The following is a 25,210-nucleotide window of genomic DNA, read 5'->3' on the forward strand; positions in this document are numbered from 1 at the left end:
AGGATGAGGACAGAAAAGAGCACATGGGTCATGCACATGGGAGTGCTCCCCAATGCCTGCACTCCCTTTCATTGCTGCCATTGTGGTGAGAACCAGGGTTGTGGTGATAAAAGTCTGGTTTTCAGATGTGTTGGCGGAAAGAGAAATAACGGAGAGCCAACAAAAACCAGCCCTTACTACTTTTGCAATTTTGCAACCCGCAAAAGCAGGTTGATTTCACTTTAAATCTAGTTTCTGCACAGGATTCGTCCCGTGTCATAAACTCCTTACTGTTTCCATAACGCACAACTACAGCTGGATGACCTTAGGCAAGTCATGCTCTCTCAGCTTCAAAGGATGCCAATGGCATCCTCTGAAGAAACTTGCCATGAAAACCCCAGGATAGGTTTGCCTTAGGGTCGCCATAAGTTGGAAACGACTTCAGAAATCTCTCATGCCAGGCATCATGGAGTAAAACCCTCTTGGGTTCTGGCCTCTCCGAACTCCTGTGCACAATATTGAGGTTGGATTTGCGGAGCAACAAGTGGTGCATCATGTTCTCCGACTTAGGAAGGGAAGCAACACTCTTCTTTGGGTACCCTCATGCCACCCACCCACCCAGCCAGCCCTTCCTTGCCAAACTCCTCCTCTGAGTCTGCATTGGGCAACAGGGTCTATGCAGTTCATTTCTGAGATCAGTTTGCAAAAGTTGCTGGCTCCGTTGCCGTTGCAGCAGCTGCTCTCCTTTGTGCCGTTGCTTGCGCTTGTCCTGCCGAGGCCAAAGGATCCACCAACCGTAAGTGATATTATCTAACCTGCTTTTATCCAGTCATTGCCTCTTCAATTGCTTTCTTTCCCGGAGTGCAATTCCCAGCTCGAAAACTGCTTAACAAGTGCTTAGCAAGATGGGATTGTCCTTCTGTCCGGCAAAGAAAGGAGCATGCTTTCTCATAGGAAAGCAAAAAGTTCATCTTCTCTAGCCTGTCTGTTCCTTGGTTTATGAAAGGGTCCTTTATCTATATAAAATGTGATCTTGCATGGCAAGAATGGGAAGGGATTTGGATGGGGGCTTTGATGGATAGACAGCCTGAGGATCTGGCACAGTCTGCCCAAGCTTGCAGTACAATAGCATTGCCATTTCTATACTGCTCCATCATGAACTCAGCACTCTCTAAGCGGTTTACAGTCTTTAAACCAATTGTCCCCAAACAAGCTGGGTCTGCATTTTACCGACCAACGAAAGGATGCAAGGCTGAGTCAACCCTGGAGCCCTGGGATTGAACTCACAACCTGTTTTGCTTCTTTGGGCATTATCCATATCGGGTACAAAAGTTGTTGTTCTTGGCGTTGTGTGCCTTCGGGTCATTTCTGACTTATGACCACTCTATGGCGAACCTCTAATGGTATCCTCTCACTCTTGGTTTCTTCAGAGTGGGTTTGCCATTGCTATCTTCTGAGGTCGAGAGGGTGTGACTTGCACAAGGTTGCATAGTTGGCGTTGTGGGGCCGAAGCAGGATTCGAAGCCTGGTTGCCGGAGTCCTAGTCCAATGTTCAAAGCATTGTGCCAGTCCGGCTCCATGTACAAAAGTTACCAATGAAGTTTTCTTCAATCCTCAAATGTCTAGCATTGCAGTGACATAAAACCCCAGCTGCTTGTTTGGCAATACCATTTAGTCATCCAAAGAAAAGGGGCAGATGAAGTTGTGGTGCTCTGAGAGCTGGACTTTGATTCGAATCTCTGCTCAGCCATGAAACCTGTTGAGAGACCTTGGCAAGTCACACTCTCTCAGCCGCAGAGGATGGCAATGGCGTCTGAAGACGTTTGACAAGACAACCCTGAGACAGAGTTGCCTTAGGGTTGCCATAAGTCAGAAACGACTTGAAGGCACACAACAATGACAAAACCGGTTGAAGAATGTGAACACAGCACTTGTAAGAGTTCTGGCTGTGAATGCTTTTCAATGTCTTTCTCTCTCTTCAGTACTAGAAATGTGGAGCTGCAAGGAAATTTCATGGAGGGCAGAATATTGATTTAAGGAGGAGAGAAGCTTTTACTTTTGCAGCCCCATTACTTCACCTTTGCTTTGTATTTATTTAAAGCGCTTGCAAAACTTAGCCGAGAAAATTGGATTTCTCCAGCATAGGATTTAACCTTTTCTCCTTTCCTGATACTGGCTGCATCTACATTGCAGAACGAATGCAGCTTGATGCCACTTTCACTGCCAGGGCTCCGTGCTACGGAGTCCTGGGATCTGTAGTTTTGTATGACATTTCGCCTTCCCTGTCGGAGAGCTCTGGGGCCACAGCAAACTGCAGGTCCATCCCAGGAGGCTACATAGAATGGAGCCATGGCAGTTAAAGCGGCGTCAATCTGCATCAGTTCCACAGTGCGGCGGCAGCCATTGCCACTCTTTCCATAGGAGCTCTGGGAGGATATGGGTTAGATTTGTTGCTGTTGTGTGCCTTCAAGTCTTTTCCGACTTACGGCAACCTGTTGCGGGGTTTTATCAACATGTTTCTTCAGAGAGGTTTTCCATTGCAGTCGTCCGAGGCTGAGAGAGTGTGACTTGCCCAGGGTCACCCAATGGGTTGCCATGGTCAAGCAGGGATTTGAATCCTGGTCTTCAGAGTCATCATCCAGCACTCAAACCAGGGCCTATGCACAATTCAGGACCAGCCTTAGGAAGAAACAAAGAAATGCATTGTTTTAATGTAGGCACATTTTATTGGTCTTTTTAAACTGAGGTGTGATGTTCTTTATGTGTTCATTGTTGTTATCCCCCACCTCAATCCAAAGGGAGACGTGGGTAAGAAATAATAATAATAATAATAATAATAATAATAATAATAATAATATCACTGCAGCTCCATGGCAGAATATTCTACCGTAGCAAAACACACACATGCAGACCTTTGCATGCAGAAATCTAGTGCATTGCACAGAGAGATTGACCAGAACCAATCTCCTTGATGCTAGCTTTCCACAAGCAGAGCATAGGGTTGTTTTAACACATGGCATGACTGACTTTGGAGTTTATCAGACAAGGGAAATTGGAAGTGTAACCCAATGGCAATCTGAACGCAATCATGGGGTTTCACATTATTGTGTGATAGACTACCACACGCAATTTTGGGCAATGGGAAGTTAGTCTGAATGCAATCATGGGGTTTAATGTTATTGTGTGATAGACTACCACACGCAATTTTGGGCAATGGGAAGTCAGTCCGAACGCAATCATGGGGTTTCACGTTATTGCGTGAGAGGTGATCACACGCAATTTTGGGCAATGGCAAGCTATTTTCGGGCCATGGCAAGTCGGTTCGAAAGCAATTTGAATACTCGTAAATTCGCTGAACTAGTGAATTCATGTGAATGCGTTCTGGCCCCACTTTCTTTTCATTCGAAATTAAAAGGAATTCCTCTCGTGTGATAAACTCCTTTGATTCCCCACCAGAACAAACAGAAGTGAAATGAATTCCTAATTGTCCGTTTTTGCATTTTACTCGGACAGGGGTTAACCCATCGGCTGCAGTGGCATCTTCACCGATGGACAAAGTTCTCCGGTTTGCTTTGTACGCATTGACCACTTTGCTCCTGATTGGAGAACCTCATTCAACAGGTGAGAAAATAAAATGGTCCCTCTTGGGCACAGGCATAATGTGGGCAAAGTAGGTATGCTTTTGGGCATTACTTCATGCGCAGAAAAGTTGGTCCTAGAAGTCGAAAGAATAGGGATTTTTGTGCCACCAATATGAAGCACAGTTCGATATATTTCAGCAACCCTTTTACCAATATGCACATATAAAACAATTTTCCCACTACCTTTTAAACTGGATCAAGGTTTGGTTCGAACCAGTTTAAATGACCATCGTTCCCACTTAATCCAAATTGTTGAAGCGATTCCGAAAGGAGAGGGGCATGCTTTAGACCCATTTGACCCACATATTTCTGATGCTGATTTTTTCATGCTTCTTTTCAACCAAATCGAATCTGCGCAACCAGGGAACCAGAACCGAATTGGATTCGATTTCACAATTCAGTCTTAAATTAATCGCTTCGGCACAAATGTGAACCGGATGTGGATCGGAATCGGTTTATTATGACATGCAATAAAGCGGAAATGAATGCCCTGTGCAGGAACCGATTCTATTTAAACCGATTCATTTCCCAATGCGAACCACAAGTGGGTTATCTGCTTCAGGAACCGATTTGTTTCTTTCGCCTGCTTTGCTTACGATTTCTATTTTGGTGGCTAAAATTGCAGATCTATGCTTTTGCAAAAGGTGCAAAAGGGGCGGCTGATAAGGTAGGCTTATCTGCTTTTCCTTTTCCTTTCTGTGCTCTTGCATGCTCCGTAAGGGGCAAAAAAGCGGAGCCAAACAATTACCATCCGGTTACCTTGACATCAATACCAGGAAAGATTGTGGAGCAAATCATGAAATGATCTTACAGTCTATAAGTATTTAGAAAGGAATGCCATAATCACTAAAAGCCAACATGGGTTTCAGAGAAAGACGTCATGCCAGACAAATCTGATCTCTTTCTTTGATAACATTACCAGCTTGGTAGATAAAGGGAATGCTGTGGATATAGTATATCTTGACTTCAGTAAGGTCCCCCATGACATTCTTGCAAACAAGCTTGTAAAATGTGGGCTAGACAAGGCAACTGTTACATGGATTTGTAATTGGTTGACTGTCCGAACCCAAAGGATGCTCAGCAATGGCTCTTTTTCATCCTGGAGAGAAGTGACCATTGGGGTCCCACAGGGCTCTGTCCTGGGCCCAGGGCTATTCAACATCTTTATCCGTGACTTGGATGAAGGAATAGAAGGCATACTTATCAGATTTGCAGATGAAACTAGGATCGGGATCAGAATTCAAAATGAAGGTTAGAAGGTTGAGCCAAAACTAACAAAATGAATTTCAACAGGGAGAAATGCAAGGTACTATACTTTGGTAGTAAAAATGAAATGCACAGATATAGGATGGGGGACACCTGGCTTGACAACTGTACCTGGAAAAGTGATCCAGGAGTCCTGTTAGTAGACCACAAGTTGAACATGAGTCAATAGTGCGATGCAGCAGCTCAAAAAAGCCAAGGTGATTCTAGCCTGCATCAATAGGAGCGTAATGTTTAGACTGAGCGAAGTAATAATGACACTCTGTTCTGCTTTGGTCTGGAATATTGTGTCCAGTTCTGGGCTTCACAATTCAAGATGGATGTGGACAAACTGGAGGAATCTAGAGGAGGGGAATCAAAATACAGTAGTGAAGGCTCTAGAAACCATGTCCTATGAGGAACGACTGAGGGAGCTGGGGATGTTTAGCCTGGAGAAGAGAAGGTTAAGAGGTGATAGGATAGCCCTGTTTAAATACTTGAAGGGATGTCATACTGAGGAGGGAGCAAGCTTGTTTTCTGCTGCTCCAGAGACTAGGACCCAGAGCAATGGATGCCAGCTCCAGGAAAAGAGATTCCACCTCAACATTAGGAGGAACTTCCTGACAGTAAGGGCTGTTCGACAGTGGAACAAACTCCTTCCTCGGAGTGTAGTGGAGTCTCTTTCCTTGGAGGTCTTTAAACAGAGGCTGGATGGCCATCTGTTGGGGGTGCTTTGATTGAGAGTTCCTGCATGGCTGAATGGGGTTGGACTGGATGGCCCTTGCAGTCTCTTCCACTCTAGGATTCTATGATTCTATAGCAAGAGCAGTTCAGCAATGGAACCAATGGCCTAGAGAGCATTCCTCAACCTGTGGGTCACGACTTCTTTGGGACTCGAACAACCCTTTCACAGGGATCACCAAAGTCCATTGGAAAACACGTATTTCTGATGTTCGTAGGAACCGAGACACTGGTTGGGGGTCACCACAACATGAGGAACTGCATTAAAAGGGTTGCGGCACTGGGAAGGTTGAGAACCACTGGCCTCGAGTGATGATGGGGTCTCTTTGGCGGTCTTCAGAAAGAGGCTGGAAAGCTTCCTATTGGGAATGCTCTAACTGGAGCTCTTGCACTGAACTTGGATCTGATGGTCCATGAGCTCCCTTCTACCATTAGCTTAAAGCTAGATTTCAGGTATGTTGTTTCACAGTTTTGGTCTGTTTATAAGGTATGGGAAGCTTTGTTCATCATAGTGTAGACTCAAATACTGTATGGTGATGTCGATGAGAAGCTGTGACCACTGGCAGAATTATACGCTAGATCAGGAGATCCTTGGCCAATACATAGAGAAAAGAGTGCTCCTTCTCCAGGATAATATTGTTTGGTGTACAGTGGTACCTCGGGTTACGAAATTAATTCGTTCCGCCGCCGCTTTCGTAACCCGAAATCCTTCGTAAGCCGAAAAAGCCATAGGCGCTAATGGGGAAAAGCCGCGATTTCGTGTGAAATAGCGCCGAAAAGCACCAAAAATTTTTTCGTAACCCGAAAAAACGTTCGTAAGCCGGAACAGTTTTTTTGAATGGATTTTTTTCGTAACCCGGAAATTTCGTAACCCGCGCATTTCGTATCCCGAGGTACCACTGTACATGTTTTCCCTATTTTAAATGACTGAAATGTGTCTCTTAACGTGAAGGCCCTGTCTGCATGGGCCAAGTAAAATAGCCTCTCCCATCAACCTCAACATTAGGAGGAACATCCTGACAGTAAGGGCTGTTCGACAGTGGAAGATGCTTCATTGGAGAGTGGTGGAGTCTCCCTCCTTGGAGGTCTTAAAACAAAAGCTAGATGGCCATTTGTCCAGGATGCTTTGATTGAGAGTTCCTTCATGGCAGAATGGGGTTGGACTGGATGGCCCTTGGGGTCTCTTCCAACTCTATGAGTCTATGATTCTATGATCCTTTTGACCCCTGGCAAGGATGGGCTCCCAAGGGTTGTATATGGCAATGCATTCCACTCATGTTCAATAGCATTCCACCCCTTCCTAACCAAATTGCACAAAGCAAAACTCACAGTTTTGTTTTGTGCAAAGTCTGCTCTACCTTGATGTCTTTATTACATGTGAATGAGATGACATGTGAAAGGGATCTAGGAGTCCAAGTAGACCACAAATTGAACATGAGTCAACAGTGCGACGCAGCAGCTAACAAGGCCAATGCGATTTTAGGTTGCATCAATAGAAAAAACTATCTGGGAGTTTTGAAAACTTTATCTGATCAAGATTTTTGGGAAAAGTGGGAGAAAACCCAAGCAGTTTTTAAATTAGGTGCCTCTGATCCCTCAAAACCTTAGGGCTGTTTTCTTTTGCCGTTGCGTTGGGGACAAACTTGGAGCTTGACGTGAATTTTTACTCCTCGGAGGAACCCCTTCTCTTCCTTCCTTCTCCTCCCAAAGGCTGTTCCGAAATTAGAAAGCAACAATCCCTGCTGTTTGTTTGGTTAGCCCTTGCCAAGATCTTCTCTGAAGGGAAGAAGGACTTGGATCGACGCCGGATTGAGGAAAAGAGAGCGGGGATGGCGTTCTCAAGCCAAAGTTGGTTGCTATAATTCAGAACTGGCACATAGAAGGGAAAGACAACAAGACCGAGTCGCTGGCATTGCTGATATGGCTTGCAAAGGCTCTTCTCTGAAACCTTTGGCGCACTAGATGGTTTCAACTTCAGCTCATGTTAGCTTCATCCATCGTGGCCAGTGATAAGGAATGTAGTAGAGAGGAGTCCACAACATCCGGAGAACCCAGAAATTGGGTGTAGACAGTACTGAGCTAGATGGACCAAAGGCCTGTCTCAGGGCTATCACAGGAGACAAGGAAAGTGGAATTTCAGCAAGACAAAAGTGTCTTATCATACAACGTCATGTCCATCCTGCTTCTGCCTCTGTTACTGTTGTGCATCTTTTCATTGACAGGCAAAACCCATCAATAGGCTCTCAGTCTTGCTGCTCTTACATGAGTGCTTTCATGTAATAGGTTCCTTCTGTTGCGGTTCTGCTTCTCAAACAGTCTCTTGGTGTGAATGGTTGTGATCATAGAATCATAGAATCACAGAGTTGGAAGAGACCACAAGAGCCATCCAGTCCATTCTGCCATGCAGGAACTCTCAATCAAAGCATCCCTGACAGATGGCCATCCAGCCTCTGCTTGGCTCCAGAACTGCCCCGTGGCTCCCATTACCTGGGTCCCTCCATTGTGATGCCAGGTGCTGTTTGCATGCGCATCCTGTTGCGCCGTCTTGTGCAGCCACCATCACAGCAAATCATAGAATCATAGAATCGTCGTCAAGGACCATCCAGTTCAACCCCATTCTGCCATGCAGGAAATCTCTTGCTCTGAGATCACAACAAGGTGGCCAGCATCGATTACATGGCTGGGCGCCTTGTTCTGAACTCAGAGCAAGCGACTTGTGGCAGCAGTGGTTGCACCGAGCAGCATAGCAGAACGCATTGTAAACAGACACCTGGCATCACAACGGAGGGATCTGGATCTTCTAGGAAAATCTGGGGCAAAAGGTGAGTTATTTTACTCTAAGGGTATACTCCTAGTTTGGTGTTGAACTGGCCAGGTTTGGGTCATGCATTATTCGGACTCCCTGGGGGAAAGAAGTTTCATTTGGCCAATGCAGACAGGGCTTAAGTTTTGCTGAAGCCAAATTGGTCAAGTAGACATAGTTGGTGCCATCTCTGGTGACCCATTCATTCATCCATCCATCCATCCATTTCCCTGCTAATGTAAAAAGCACAGGGAACAAAAATATAGTTAATACCAACGATGCAAAAAATAAACAGACAAAATCAGGGAACGATGGTTGTGTCTGCACTGCGGAAATAATCCAGGTTGACACTGCTTTGAGTGCCATGGCTCAATGCTATGAAATCCTGGGAACTGTCATTTGTTGTGGCACCAGAGCTCTCTGACAGAGAAGGCTAAATGTCTCATGAACCTGCAAATCCCAGCATTCCATAGCATGGAGCCATGGCAGTTAAAGTGGCATCAACCTGGATTATTTCTGTAGTGTGGATGCAGCCTATGCCTTATTAATGGACTCTCTTTGTTCCAGCTTCCTTCTTTCAGGCTGCATCCGCACTGCAAAAATAATCCGGCTTGACACCACTTTAACTGCCATGGCTCAATGCTATGGGGTTCTGCAAGTGTAGTTTGTTGTGGTACCAGAGCAGAGTCCAGAATTCCGTAGCAGCTAAAGTGGTGTCAAACCGGATTATTTCTGCCATGCGGATGCAGCCTTGGTTTCCCTCTTGTCGTCCCCTAATCCATTTCTTCCTTCCATGCTTGACCCATCATGCTTTTTCGTGCTTGACCCATCACCTTTCCCAATTTCGCCACTTTGACTTCTGCCTCGCCATGACTTGCGCTGGGGCTTTTCTCCCTTGAAATGCCACTGTCCCGTGACGCACAGCGCAAACTGCTTTCACAACGTTCTCATGCCTTTCAGCCCAGCAATGGCTTCCCAGCCTCGCAAGACCCGCTTTTCAGATTTCAGCTCACACGCTGTACTCCTCACGGTTGTTATTCTACCTTGCGCTCGCCTTTCTTCCCAGCGCTTGTTCAGGGAGTCCGACAAAAAGGGATTCACGTCGGATTTGGGTGCCGTACAAATGTCGCTGCCACGAACTTTGGGCCACGGCCGCCATTGGAATTATTTACGGCTCCTTTCAGGAGGCCTGTTCTTTGTTTGCGGGTTTGGAAGGGGGGGAAAAAGCAAAAGCAAAAAAGTTGGTAGGCAATTTAATTCTTTCTTTATTTTATTGATTTTACAATGGTTGCATTCAGGAGCCCCTGTCCTGTGCCCACAGAGGGGGGTGCCTCCAGTTTCAATGCCGCCACTTGTTTCCTTCCAAGGCTCCCGTGCAGGTCTTCCAAAGGAACTCCTGCTGGCTTGGAAGCATAGCGCTCAAAGGGAACAAGGGGACTCTTTTCAGCCCTTCTCCATCTCCCATGAAGGGCTGCCGTAGCCCTAGTAAAAGCCTGCTTTTATTAAGGGATGATTTAGAGTTTAGCCTAAGATGGATGGACCTCGGTACAGGTTGAGTTTCCCTTCTCCGAAAGGCTTGGGACCAGAAGTGTGTTGGATTTCGGATATACGTCAACTCTGGCACACAGCAACAAACACGTATGCAAACACAGGTATTCCAAAATCTATAGATAGATATAGATTTTCAAATATCAAACCTTGATTTCCCATTTTTAATAAGAGACACCATTTTGCAATGTCATTATATTTAATGGGACTTGAGCATCCACGGATTTTTTTTTTATCCACGTGGGATCTTGGAACCAAACCCCAGCGGATAACAAGGACCCACTGTAGTGTCCCTTATATAAAATGGCAAAATCAAAGTTGGCTTTTTGGAATACACACACACACACACACACACACACATGGTGGGCACTCCTTATACGCGGACTTGCCATCTGCGGATTTGAGCATCCGTGGACGGCAAGCTCTTGGAACAGGAGGAAGGCATGCGTGCAGCATGACAGAAGAAAGGAAGATGCAGAGGAAGAAGATGCGGAGGTAGAGGTGGGAGTGGGAAAAGGAAAAGGAGGAGGAGGAGGAGGGAGGAAGAAGAGGTGGCAGGAAAGAGGAAGAGGAGGAGGCCGCCTGGGGAACATCTCAGCCCCGAGAAAGGGCTTCTCCCCAGCCACCTGAAGCCTACCGTACCTTCCGCTCCTCCTCCTCCTCCAACTCTTTGTCCTTCTATCGCTCAGCAGCATGGTGAGGCCTGGAGGGCAGGAAGCAGAGCAACGGAGCCTCAGCAGGTCCAGAGCCGAAATGGACTGTGAGGTCATCCAGCTGGACCCTAGAGACCCCCCAGAAATGGGCACCCCAGAGTGCCACTCTTGGACCTTTCTTCCATCCAAGGGACACCTGAGGCTCCCAGTTCCTGCTGCCCTTGGCATCAGGCCTGGCCAAGCATGTGACCACTGGGGCAGTCTGAGGGGTCATCCATGCCTGACGGAGCCAGAAGGAACCACGGGTCTTGGGCATCCCTTGGCTGGAAGGAAGGGATCTGGATGGAAGGAAGGTCTGAAGGCAGTGCTCCAGTCAGCGGGCCCCAGAGCCCCCTCCAAAAAGGGCAGGGTATAAATACCATAAATAAATAAAAATAGTTAAATAAAACTTGGGGTAATTTAATGAAGGATGTAATGGAGAATGTAAAGGATGAGGCAAAGGAATACAATGCCAAACAACTTACACAATTCCAGTAGGCATAGCTATTTGTACTTACACTAAAGGCTGGATGGATAGAGAGTAGAAGGGGGTCAGTGCTTCCAGGACAGATTAAATTCTTACCTTTCACCATATATATATATATATATATATATGGAACTAATCAACCCCCAACAAATGGCCATCCAGCCTCAAAACTTCCAAAGAAGGAGACTCCACCACTCTCCATGGCAGCATTTCCACTGTCGAACAGCCCTTACTGTCAGGAAGTTCTTCCTAATGTTGAACTGGAACCTCTTTTCCTATAGCTTGCATCCATTGTTCCGTGTCCTGTTCTCTGGAGAAGCAGAAAACAAGCTTGCTCCATCCTCAGTATGACACCCCTCCAAATATTCATTGCCACACTGTGCGGGAGTTGAGTTGTCACCATTGACTCAATAAGTCAATGACCTTATGTGCCACTGGGCACACTTGCAACCATCTACCTGCCTATGAGAGCGAATGGGAGGTGCAACCCACCTCAACAGGTTTCCGGTTCCACTTCTGAAGATTGACAGATCTGAGTAATGTTCCTTTTTCTGTTTGTTTCTTCCAGGTGCAACTGAGGATGACGATTCCATCAGTAAGGTATGAGTGCGTTCCTCTGGGAATATTAGACTAGAATTAATTTCTACTGGTTTCATTGCCAAACAAGATCATATGTTTGTTATGGGGAGCAAGATGGGGGAGAGGAGGAGCAGCTGGTGGAGAAGAACCATTATTGACTTGGGTAGAATCCAAAGACATAGCCGTGTTAGTCAGTAGAATCAGTACATAGAGAGATCTTGCAGCACCTTTGAGACTCACTGAAAGAAAGAAGTTGGCAGCATGAGCTTTCGTAGACTTCAGTCTCCTTCCTCCGATGCATTTAGAAGTAGACTGAAGTCTACGAAAGCTCATGCTGCCAACTTCTTTCTTTCGGTGGGTCTCAAAGGTGCTCCAAGATCTCTCTACATTGTTTACTTTGGACGATTTTTGAAGCAAGGCATCCCTTGCTTAAGAGGGTCCTATAAAATTCATGCTCTCGCCATAAGTCCAGCATCGACTTGACGGCACCAACACACGCACATCAAAAGGGCGCTCTAAAAAGGGATGCGTTTGATGCTGGGATTTTTGGAACTGTGGTGTGCTTCGCAGCTTATCTTCTAGGCTTCAGGTGGTTGAGATATAGGCATGAGAAGTCTCATCCCAGTCAACCTTCACATTGCTTTTGGCCTTCACCTGTGCTGTTTTGGACCGTAGCTGATGAAAGGTTCATACAGATACATTCTGAATATAGGTTTATGTACATAATCGGTTTTGCAAACAATAGGAAGTCGAAGGCTTTCATGACTGGCGTCCATAGTTTCTTTGTGGGTTTTTCGGGCAATGTGCCCATGTTCTAGAAGAGTTTATTCCTGACGTTTCGCCCGCATCTGTGGCTGGCATCTTCAGATGCTGCTGAAACATCAGGAGTAAACCCTTCTAGAACATGGCCATTAGCCTGAAAAACCCACAAAGAAACTATCCTGATACAATAGCAATAGCAGCTTCAGTTATGTATACAAATTCTGTATCGGCTAAGGAAAAGCCTGGAGGGGAGCATGGAAGTGAACTTGTACGGTCCAGAGCTAAAACGTAGGCTGTTTCTAGTTTACTTTCAAGAGGGGATTCGTTTCGGAGGGATTTTCCTCTCCCTTTCTCCCACCATCCCTCTGTGGAAAGCTCTTTTTCCATAACAAGGTCCTAATTGGCTTCCAGCTGTTATCCCTTTGAGACGCAAATTGATCCCTTTGAACGCATTTGTACACTTGAGAAACGGCATCCTGATTTACCAAGAGCAGTCTTTGTTCGGGTCAATTGCTCTGGCAGAAAGTGTTGCAGCAAAAGAATCAGATTTAAATTAAGAATCAGATTTAAATTAAGAAAACATGGAAGATTAGAGACCAAGGGATGGAGGCAAGGAGGCTGGAAGAGCCAGGAGTGGAAGAATCAGGCTGAGAAAGTGCGAAGGCCTTATCGGATGGGCCTCTTCTCCCATTAAAATGGCACTGAAGCCAGGTTTGAACCCAATGGACTGATTCAGCCTAAGGCAGCTTCTCGCCTTTGTAGACATTCTCACTTTCCCTGCAGAGTACCATATATACTTGTGTACAAGTCGGCCTCATGTATAAGTCGAGGGAAGGTTTCAGGGTCAAAATCCTGGCTTTTGCTATGACCCATGGATGAGTCGAGGGTAAAACTTAGGGGGCTATAAGGAAGGATGGAAAGGGGGAAATCCCACTTCCGTCCCTCCTTCTCCTTCTCTGGACCTCATGCCAATGAAGAATATTCCTTGGTACACTCTGGAACGGACCCCAGAGATAGAAAGGCTGCAAAGCTTTGGAAACTTTGGACTGTGACTACGAATAATATCTGTTACATGTGTGTATTGGTATGCATACGTTGGTATGCACTGTTTATACTACAGTAGATGCATTTCCATGTTTTTGCCCACAGGACAGTGACTCCGTCAGAGGCGGCGGGAAGGACTGGCCAACAATGTACATCACAACCATCTTGGTAAGGGAACTCGTTCTACAAATGTGCAAGTGGTTGCAAAACCTTCACCAAGTTAAAAAGATAAGCACCACGGGCAGGACTGGTGGAGTCTAAATATGGTCCCAGGAATGGCGTAAGTCTTGAGACCAGGAGTTGTTTATTGCATTGTCGGATGGGTAATGGCTCTTTTTGGGTATGCTGGGTTAAGGATGGATGAACAGACCTTTGGAGCTAGTTTGTCTTAACTCATTCATAGGAAGACCCCTATGTAATGGCCAGAGGCACTGAGCTGGAGGGCTACTGCATGGACCTGTTGGAGAAGCTTTCCCAAATGCTGCACTTCAAGTACAAGGTGGGCGTCGTGAAGGACGGGAAGTATGGCATCCTGAGTCCGAACGGGAACTGGTCGGGGATGATCGGAGAGGTTGTAAGGAAGGTATGTCTTCTCCAAAAATGAATGAGGAGGGTGGGATAATAACACAAGTGATATGCATGCTTTGTGTGTTTTCACATGGTAGTAAGCAACCTAGGGATGGAATGGAAGTTCCTCGATTTCCTGACCAAGGTTGGATTTGGAGTTCCTGGTTCCTTGAGAAACTTATCCGGCTAGCAAATTCGATGTTCTTAGAATCATGGGATCATAGAGATGGAAAAGACCTCAAGGTTCATCAACTCCAACTCCATTCTGCCATGCAGGAACTCTCAATCAAAGCATCCCGAACAGATGGCCATCCAGTCTCTGTTTAAAGACCTCCAAAGAAGGAGATTCCATCACATCCCAAGGGAGTGTCTTCCACAGTCGAACAGCTCTTAATATCAAGAAGTTCCTCTTAATGTTGAGGTGGAATCTCTTTTCCTGGAGCTTGCATCCATTGTTCCATGTCCTGTTCTCTGGAGCAGCAGAAAACAAGATTGCTCCATCCTCAATATGACATCCCTTCATTTCACCTCTTGTCCTTCTCTTCTCCAGGCTAAACATACCTAGTTCCCTAAGTCGCTCCTCATAAGGCATGGTTCCCAGACCTTTCTGGATGGTTTTAGCATTTTATTGTTTCAATACTAAGTTGAGCAGTTAAATAGCAGAGGTCCAGCTGAGTCTGTTTCTTGCATGGGTCTAGCTTTCTTGTTAGTGTGTGCCTTCAAATCATTTCTGGCTTGTGCAACCCTAAGGCAAATATCACGGCACAAGCACAAAACAAGCTAGACCACAGAAACCCTTTGGGAGACCATTGGCAAGTTACACTCTCTCAGCCTCAGAGGGTAGTAAAGGGAAACTCCCCTGGACCAAACACTGCCAAGAAACCCTGTGACAGGGTCGCCATAAGTCAGAAATGACTTGACGACATGTAACAACAATAAAGCTAGATCTATGCGACGGAAAGACTCAGTTGCACCACTGATGCTGAACTGCTCAATATGACCTCCCTTCAGATATTTAAACAGGGCTCTCATATCACCTCTTAGCCTTCTCTTCTCCAGGCTAAACATCCCCAGCTCCCTAAGTCGCTTCTCACAGGACATGGTTCCCAGACCTTAGTATGGAAGCAATAAAACAATAAAACCATCCAGAACATCAAATTTCAAATGGGACGTTCCTGCCCTATTGGTCGGTTTGCAAAACGAACTATCTGGCTTGGGAAGGCAGCAAATTTCTCAGTTCACCAATAGAAACTTAGAGGGGGCTGAGAAAACAAAAATGTATAGGGAAAATGTGATTTTCACATCTCTAACATCACGTCATCTACTCTCCTTACAGGAAGCGGATCTTGCTGTTGCCCCATTAACTATAACATCGATCAGAGAAGACGCTGTGGACTTCACCCAGCCTTTTCTTCACACCGGGATCGGCATCTTGCTGGAGAAGGAGTCCTCTCTGGAAGAGGCTTCCTTGTTCCACTTCTTGACCCCCTTCAGCAAAGAGACTTGGGGTGGCATCTTCATCGCCTACTTGCTCTCCAGCCTTTGCTTATTCCTTGCCGCCAGGTGAAAAACATCTTCTCACCTCCAGATTTATATTGCAACAAGATAGAAGGAGACGGCTTTTCAAAAGGAGTGATAATTTCCCATGATGTCCGCACGATAAGCCCTTGATTTGTTGTTGTTGCACAACTTAAAGTCGTCTCCGACTTTTGTAGACCCTAAGGCAAACTTTTCATGGGGTTTCGTGGCCATTAATTTGGATAGAAATGTATGATCTTTAAATCCGAAGTTAGGGATAAAAGAAAACAGTGACATCAAGAATTCGCCAAAGCTACCCTTCTCAAGGGAGGCTTTGCAGGATAAAGCACACCTGGCTTAAGGAAAGCAGAGAACTGCAAGCCTTATGTTATATTTGCATGCCCAAAATCATAGGTATATTTAAAACGTGGACAACTAAAACTGTGCACAGTTTAAAAAAATGCACAGACATATTTTAATCAATGGAGGAGAGATGTATAACAATACAGGGGTTCAGTTCCAACCCCAGCCCCTAGCCTATAGATTGCAAAAAAATTGGACAGTTGAGACCCATGTTATTTAATGGTACCGACATATGCGTGGATGCATTAGAATGTCCATGCGCATGCACCACCATTGAATAATATGAGCCATGGTGATCCACAGATGGTCAAATCCGCAGATTACCAGCCTAGGAGTCCAATGTACCGTATATACTCGGCCTCATGTATAAGTCGAGGGTAGGTTTTCGGGTCAAAATGATGGATTTGGATACGACTTGTGGATAAGCCGAGAGTAAAACTTAGGAGTATGTAACACAGGATGATGCAAAGGATGAAGCAAAGGAAAACGTTGCCGGAAAATGTACACAATTCCAGTTTGAATGGTTTTCATGGTGCAATGAGCCATTCTATTGAATAACTCCAGGAATGCCTGTGTGATATCCAATGTCTCCAATGGGTGAAATGAATGCTGCCGCTGCTTTTTCTCTTCCTAGAATCAGTCCCTGTGAATGGGAGGGAAATGAAGACATGCGTTTCACATTCCTCAATAGCCTGTGGTTCGGGGCAGGAGCGTTCACCTTGCAAGGTAAGCCATATGCATCTTTTCTGGTTGAGAACCTGAAGCTGTATAATAGGAGCATGGCCTAGAGGCATATAGTAGGGACGAGACCCATATACAGTCGGCCCTCCTTATCCAGGGATTTTCTATCCACGGACGCAAGCATCCACAGCTTGAAAACATGCAGAAAAAGCATGCATTCCAAATAGCAAACCATGATGTTCCCTTTTATATAAGACACACCATTTTGTTCTTCCATTGGATTGAATGGGACTTGAGTATCCATGGATTTTGTTATCCACGGGAGATCCTGGAACCAAACCCCAGCAGATACCAAGGGCCTGCCAATATAGTAATAATAATACCCCATTGTATTGGATGGGACTTGAGCATCCATGGATTTTGGCATCCATGGGGGCGGGGGTGTGTGTGTCCTGGATCAAAACCCAGTAGGGGTCCACTATACTAAGGATGTGTGACCCACCTTGCAAGGTAAGCCATGAAACCCATTGGGTGACCATGGGCAAGTCACTCTCTCTCAGCTTTAGGGGAAGGCAATGGCAAACCTCCTCTGAACAAATCTTGCCACGAAAACCCCATACCAGATGCCTCTTAGGAGGTATAGAGGGCATTTTGCCCCAGTTTTAGGCCTTTCCAGGCCATTTTCATAATAATTTTAATAACAAGAAATGACTTCCTTTTTACTCCTTGTTATTTAGGATTCAAAATGGTTGGCTGGGTGGGGAGGATATATCAAAAATGCCCCCTAATTCGCAATACGGAACAAGCATTTCCCTCTAAGAGACGCATTTAGCATTCCTACCCCAGTTGTCATGTTGCTGGAGGGCCAGCATAGTGCATTGGTTTGAACGTTGGACTATGGCTCTGGGTTCAAATCCCTACCTGAGCCTAAAAATCCACTGGGTGACCTTGGGCAAGTCGCACTCTCTCAGCCTCAGAGGATGGCATTGGCAAACCCCCTCTGAAGAAACCCGCCAAGCAAATCCAGCGATATGTGAAGTCGAAGGCTTTCATGGCCGGCATCCATAGTTTTTTATGGGGTTTTGGGGACTATGTGGCCATGTTCTAGAAGTTTCTTCCTGATGTTTCGCCAGCATCTGTGGCTGGCATCTTCGGAGAAAGCCATGGTGCCAGCCACAGATGCTGGCGAAATGTCAGGAAGAAACACTTCTAGAACATGGCCACATGGCCCGAAAAACCCACAAAAAGCTAAGAAATGTACTTGTTTGCCTGTTTAGTTGTATTTTTTTATAGTGAAATACTTTTCTTTTTAATGCTAACCAATGTAGGAACCCTGCTTTCGAAACCTGAGTCATGTCTTTAAGCAACACATTAGTGATGGAGACGCAAAGTGGATTCTTTCCAAGGCGCAAGAGACTAACTTTACTAGGAAATTCACTTGGGCGGCCTGCTTTCCCACTCTTTATCCTCATGTTAACTCCATGCTCCTTTCTTCGCACACAGGCGCAATGCCTCAGCCCAGATCTCTCGCCGTCCGGATAATTTCTGCCATCTGGTGGCTTTTCAGCATTGTGCTCCTGACGGCATACATCGCTGGGTTCAGCTTCATCTTGGAGTCGGGATCCGAGCAGCTCTCCATCCAGACCTTCGAAGATCTGGTGAAACAGAGGCAGCTGGACTTCGGGACCATGGAAGGCTCTTCCACGCTCCTCTATTTCAAGGTGCGCTCAAAATGGCCCTCTGGTGCGGAAACCGAAGGGCTGGCATCATGTTAGATGCATCCGTATTGGTGAAGGTCTCAACCCATGCTTCTGTTTTTATGCACAGTTGGCCCTCCACATTTGCGGCTTTGATTTTTGTGGATATGATTAATATGTTCTCTCTAGGAATCTCTTCTGATGGAAGGTGACCACAGAGTTGTTCTGGACGTTCCTAGAGAAAACACTTCTCTAGGCATTTGTAGGTCCTCCAGCATCATTCTATGATCAACCTCTAGCAGATATCCTATCCTACACAAAGCACATTTATGTGTGAAGTAGCCTACCTCTGCCTTTCCTTGTTGCAAGTGACCATTTCCTTACATCTTAATGTCGTTGCTGCAGAACTCCAAGAACCCGATCCAGCAGATGGTCTACGAGTCCATGAACAAAAAGAAGGAGACCGTTTTCGCCAAGAATTACCAGGAGGCCATTCAGCGCGTGCTGGATTCGAATTATGCCTTCATCGGCGAGTCCATCTCTCAAGACCTTGCCATTGCCAGGCACTGCAACTTGATCCGTTCTCCAGAGGTCTTAGGGGCCAGGGGATTTGGCATTGCCACCCAAAAAGGTACGATCGCAAATGTCAGCGGTTGTGTCCGAAATGTTTCTGAGTCAAGTTGGATTAGGCTTCAGTTGCCACTCTGCCTTTTGTTCACATGGTTCCATTTCTTTGGCCTTTTCTCATTGATCAGCCCAGACACTTCAAACTTGCGTTACCCTAGGAACAGAAGAAGTTGGTAGCATAAGCTTTCATAGACTTGAGTCTACTTCTTCAGATGCATTCTTCAAATGCGTTTTGGCCCAAAGGACCAAACTGGCCCAGGTTGCGCCAGGATTGTGGCGACTGCTGCTCCCGATCTCAGTCCTGAACCAGGCTGCCAGAAGGACTAGATTATACCTGGTCCTTTTGGACCTGGTTCTTCTCACTTGGTGTGGCATCGGCATGGCCTCCGACTGCGTTTGGGGCGTGTGACGCCTAAACACCAAGCCCCCAATGCAGCCTGAAGGTGGCACCTTTGCCCATCTGTTTCAAGCCTTAAGTCTACCAAAGCTCATGCTGCCAACTTCTTTCACTTCGTCTCAAAGCTGCTCCAAGATCCCTTTGCATACTGATTTTACAGACTAGCGCGGCTAGAATTTGATCTCTCCCTCCACTATACCTTTTACTATTAGTAATAGCAATAGTAAGTACATTTCTGTACCACTTATCAGTGCACTTAAGCGCTACCTAAGTGGTTTACAATGTGTACGCCAATTAAAGCGCAATACTGCTTTACCATTTAAACTGCTAGCTGAGAGAGTCTTAGAGATGTAGTTTCAGAATAGTAAGGCCTGGTCTGCATGGGTCAGAATACTCCAGGAGCAGCCGAGAGTATTCTGGCCTCGGAGCTGCTCCAACATCCTACTATTTACCTGGGGCCCACTATTGCAATGCCAAGTGGTTGTTTGCAATGCTCACTGTGCCACCTGCCACTGCTGCTTTGGGCATCTTGTTCTGACATCAGAGTGAGCAACGTAGGTCTGGAAACCATGCTTATGAGGAGAGACTTAGGGAGCTGGGGTTGTTTAGCCTGGAGAAGAGACGGTTAAGCAGTGATAAATATTTGAAGGGATGTCACATTGAGGAGGGAGCAAGCTTGTTTTCTGCTGCTCCAGAGACTAGAACATGGAACAATGGATGCAAGCTCTAGGAAAAGAGATTCCACCTAAACATGTTTTGGTTTTGAGTTCCTGCATGGCAGAATGGGGTTGGACTGGATGGGCCTTAGGGTCTCTTCCAACTGTATGATTCTAAGTTATGGTAGTGTTATTGGGTAGTACATGTTGTAAACAGCCACTTGGCCCTGCAACCTAGGACTCCAGATCGTCTAGGAAGATCCAGAGCAAAGGGTGAGGGTTTTTGAAATGCTTTAAGGGAGGTATATGGCAGGTTCAGTGTCAAACTGACTGGGCATCATGCAGACAGTTCACACCACAAGTTGAAGTCTTTCATGGCCGGCATCCATAGATATTTCTGAGTTTTTCGGCCTATGTGGCCATGTTCTAGAAGAGTTTCTTCCTGACGTTTCGCCAGCATCTGTGGCATCTGGCATCTTCAGAGAATGCTTGCCTGGAATATATACCCAACTTTTTCCATGCCAGCATTCTCTGCAGATGCCAGCCACAGATGCTGGTGAAACATCAGGAAGAAACTCTTCTAGAACATGGCCACATAGTCCGAAAAACCCACAAAACACTATACATTTCATCTGGTCTATGCAGACAGAACCTAATTTACCAAGCTCTGACTGTCCTCAGGATCCCCTTGGACAAACAAGCTCTCAGTGGCAATCCTGAAACTCGGAGAATCCGGTGAGTTGGACTACCTTCGGAGCAAGTGGTGGGAAAGCAGCTGCTCCGACGACGATCACGACAAATGGAGCCCCCTGAAGCCTCATGCTCTTGGAGGCATCTTCCTGATCCTCGCCATGGGCCTTTTATTGGGGATGGTTGTCGCTGTGGTCGAGTTATCCAGAAAAAGCAAGCACAGAGCCGAACAGGAGAAGGTGAGTGGCATGCTGGGTTCCTTGTCACTTTTCATCTATTCAATGCTCACTGCTTTATGTAGAGAGATCTTGTAGCACCTTTGAGACTAACTGAAAGAAAGAAGTTGGCAGCAGGAGCATCTGAGAAAGTAGAACAAAGTCTCCAAAAGTGTTACAAGACGTCTCTACATAGTTGGGACTAACAGTAGGATTTAGTGCATTATGTAAGGGGGGTAAGCAGCTTTTCCAAACGCTGAGATTGACTTAAATGAAGATGCCAGATGACATCTCTCCCTGCTTCCTATTGCTTTTGTACAAGGATTTTCCACGTATTAGGCTAAGAAGAGTCAGATGTATTTTCTGGGCTTCTAGAAGTACCCTATATACTCGAGTATACGTTGACCACATCTATAAGACAAGGGCAGGTTTTGGGGCCAAAGTTATAGATTGCAATATGACCTGTGGACAAGTCAAGGGTGAAACTTAAGGACGTGTAACAAAGGATGCAAGGGATGAAGCAAAGGAAAATGGTGCCAAAGAACTTACAAAATTCCGACAGGCATCACTGTTTGTGTGCATCCTAAAGGCTGGATGGACGCAGAGGGAACTATGGAACAAAACATAGAGTCATAGAATCATAGAGTTGGAAGAGACCACAAGGGCCATCCAGTCCAACCCCATTCTGCCATGCAGGAACTCCCAACCAAAGCATCCCCAGATGGCCATCCAGCCTCTGTTTAAAGATCTCCAAGGAAGGAGACTCCACTACTCTCCGAGGGAGTTTGTTCCACTGTCAAACAGCTCTTACTCTCAGGAGGTTCCTCCTAATGTTGAGGTGGAATCTCTTTTCCTGGAGCTTGCATCCATTGCTCTGGGTCCTGTTCTCTGGAGCAGCAGAAAACAAGATTGCTCCCTCCTCAATATATGACATCCCTTCAAATATTTAAACAGGGCTATCATATCACCTCTTAACCTTCTCTTCTCCAGGCTAAACATCCCCAGCTCCCTGAGTCGTTCCTCATAGGGCATGGTTTCCAGACCCTTCACATTTTAGTCACCCTCCTTTGGACACATGGCTCCAGTTTCTCAATGTCCTTTATGAATTGTTTTGGCCCATAACTGGACACAATATTCCAGGTGGGGCCTGACCAAAGCAGAATAGAATGGCACTATCACTTCTCTTGATCTAGACACTATACATCTATTGATGCAACCTAAAATTGCATGGTTGTATGATGTCTGGAGGATACAACCAGGTTCAGGTGGGGTTAAGAAAACACGTACATTTTCAAAAAGGATGAAAAGCAAAGCAGAGAAAATGGTGGCTATGTTAGCAAGGATCACGGTGAAAGCCTACAAACATTTTCCATTCTCCTTCGCTGCACCTTTTCCAGTATTGCAATATCCTTTTGGGCATGGCAAACCAAAAGCACACATAAGTGTGAAACACATGGATCTGGAAATAAAGTTACATCTGTGACTGCCACTCCCAGCATCCTCTAGACAACTTGAAGGTTATGAAGGACACTGGTTATTGTAGTTAAAAGTGTAACTTTTCCAAGCTGGGGAAACGCACCCATTGCCACCTTGTTATTACACTGAAATAGAAGACTGGCAGAAGCAAGGGTTCTTGATATTTCATCACTGAAGCATAGTGTCTATGGAATCAGGTCTCTAAGGAATAGTGTTTCAGAACTGAATGGTTTTTTGGATGTGTAAAGCTTCCTTGAACTGAGGCAGAGCTTTGATCCGTCTTACATTGAACAAGATAAAAAACTTCAAGTGGCAGTGTTCTCGCAGAGGGTTGTAGACGTCCTTGTCATCTTTCCTTGTTCCTTGAAAATGTTAAGAGACTGGGGGAAAGTGCAGAATGGGAAGACCTAAGATGATGTTGTTGTGTGCCTTCAAGTCATTTCCGACTTAGAATGATAGAATCATAGAGCTGGAAGAGACCGCAAGGGCCATCCAGTCCAACCCCATTCTGCCATGCAAGAAATCCCAATCAAAGCATCCCCATTGACAGATGGCCATCCAGCCTCTGTTTAAAGACCTCCAAAGGAGAAGACTCCATCCTTCTCCAAAGCAGCATCTTCCACTGTTGAACATCTCTCATTGTCAGGAAGTTCCTCCTAATGTTGAGCTGGAATCTCTTTTCCTGTAGCTTGCATCCATTGCTCTAGGTCCTATTCTTTGGAGCAGCAGAAAACAAGATTGCCCCCTCCTCAATATGACATCCCTTCAAATACTTAAACAGGGCTATCATATCACCTCTTAACCTTCTCTTCTCCAGGCTAAACATCCCCAGATCCCTAAGCCATTCCTCATAGGGCATGGTTTCCAGACCCTACACCATTTTAGTCCCCCTCCTTTGGACACATGGCTCCAGTATCTCAATGTCCCTTTTGAATCGTTTTGCCCAGAACTGGACACAGGATTTTGGGTGAGGCCTGACCCAGGCAGAATAGAGTGCCACTGTTACTATAGACACTATACTGCTATTGATGCAGCCTAAAATAGCATTGACCTTTTTAGCTGCCGCATCACACTGTTGACTCATGTTCAACTTGTGGTCTACTTGGACTCCTAGATCCCTTTCACATGTAGTCTTATTCGGCCAGGTGTTGCCCATCCTATATCCACGCATTTTGGAATACTTTGGATTTTGGAATTCCGGATAAGACTCAACTTGTAGTACCTAAAATGACGTTATAGTTTAAAAACCATATGATGGCATTGCATACAGACTGGTGCTTCAGCTAAGTAAAGGTAGTCTCCTTTCTTAGCAAAATGGTGCATCACTCATTCAGTCTTCGCATGCTCTCTTTGTCTTCTCTTTTCCTAGAAGTCCTGTTGCCCTTTGTTCACCGAAGAACTGAGCCAACGACTCCAAAGGCGAGGAGGAGAGAGGAGGCAAGAAAATCCAGGGAAAACAAAGCCATGAGACGACGAAGACCCATAATCTCCAAATATGATGGACTCTTTCCCCCTCTTTTTTACCCTTCTCTATATTCGGTAGTGATGCTCTCCTATACTTTTCGTAACAGATGTCTAGGTTTAAGCGTAACCTCTTTGGGATAATATAAATCCTAGCATTCTAACCCTATATGTACCATTGCAGACAATGCGATCATTTGGGAAACTTAGAGGATTCTGGATCTTAACACTTTTAATGTAGTAGTTTCTGCAGTCGTAGCAAGAAAACCAGCATCAAGAGAGTTCATTTGGAAGTTGCGGGAAAGCGAGAGAAATCAGACCTAAGAAGAAGAAGCAACACTGAGGACCTGCAAGGGTTACATCCGTACTGCAGAAATAACCCAGTTTAATACCACTTGAACTGCCATGGAAGGAGGGGAATTGTAGTTTTGTGAACTATTTAGCCTTCTCTGTCTGGTGCCACAACAAGCTAGTTCCCAGAATTACATAACATTCAGCGCTGGTGGTTAAAGTGGTGTCAAACTGGATTGTTTCTGCAGCGCAGATGCAGCAAAGGTGTGTGGATAGACAGCAATACGAGTCCAATGTAAAACTGAGCTTGTGGTGCTTTTAAAGATCCTGTTTCTAATCCCTGAGAGCATGAAAGTGTTCAAGCGATTCGTAATGAAAATGCAGAAAGTAAATCTGCATCAGTCCATCTCTTTTAAAGGCCTTGGAATGGCCTTTGCTTCCCGAAATATCCATCCACTTGGAACAATACATTTTAGGGAACCTTTGCTAAAGCAAGACAGGGCTTCGTGGAAAGGACATGTTTGCATTACCAACAGAACAGTCGGGGTTTCGAGTAGTAATAAAAATGAATTGTGCCCAAACTGTTTCCTTGCATACTTATCTGTGTGTCCGCATTTATCCTTCATTGACGAAAACTTTGGGGAAACAAACTTTTGGGGTGTCGGGAAACCAACATGCTCAACTCATGCTCCATCAGCATTTTTGGAAACATCTTTGCACTTTGTTTTTAGAGATCCCATATGTGTTGCCATGCGCCGAAAGCACAGCTCTCTTTCCCCACAGTCCAAATTAATTCTTAGTATCTCTCCAACAACAGCTTTTTGCGTTACTTTTTGCTTTACTTCAACATTTTTCCCCTTCTTGATATTCTCAAGAAAGGAAAAAGAGGATAGTTGGATAGTTTCCAAACATGGTTTCCAGGTTTGTTGCTATTGTGTCCCTCCAAGTCATTTTCGACTTACGGCAACCCTAAGGCAAGCCTGTCGTCAGGTTTTCTTGGCATGTTTGCCATTGCCATCCTCTGAGGCTGAGAGAGCGTAACTTGCCCAAGTT

The 25,210-nt window shown here is 45.6% G+C and overlaps 1 protein-coding gene across 1 annotated transcript; it reads left to right on the forward strand.

Moving 5' to 3' along the window:
* The first annotated feature begins 658 nt into the window (after positions 1–658).
* Positions 659–24,738, forward strand: LOC121936470 (probable glutamate receptor). Its single transcript, XM_042478737.1, has 11 exons — positions 659–775; positions 3,493–3,600; positions 11,702–11,733; positions 13,624–13,686; positions 13,922–14,101; positions 15,422–15,648; positions 16,601–16,692; positions 18,151–18,368; positions 18,750–18,975; positions 20,706–20,953; positions 23,775–24,738. Exons 2-11 carry the CDS (start codon positions 3,528–3,530, stop codon positions 23,871–23,873), a joined length of 1,458 nt encoding a protein of 485 aa, XP_042334671.1. The 5' UTR covers positions 659–775; positions 3,493–3,527; the 3' UTR covers positions 23,874–24,738.
* Positions 24,739–25,210: the final 472 nt, after the last annotated feature.

This window comes from Sceloporus undulatus, chromosome 7, assembly GCF_019175285.1.
Source record: "Sceloporus undulatus isolate JIND9_A2432 ecotype Alabama chromosome 7, SceUnd_v1.1, whole genome shotgun sequence".
Lineage (NCBI taxonomy): Eukaryota > Metazoa > Chordata > Lepidosauria > Squamata > Phrynosomatidae > Sceloporus > Sceloporus undulatus.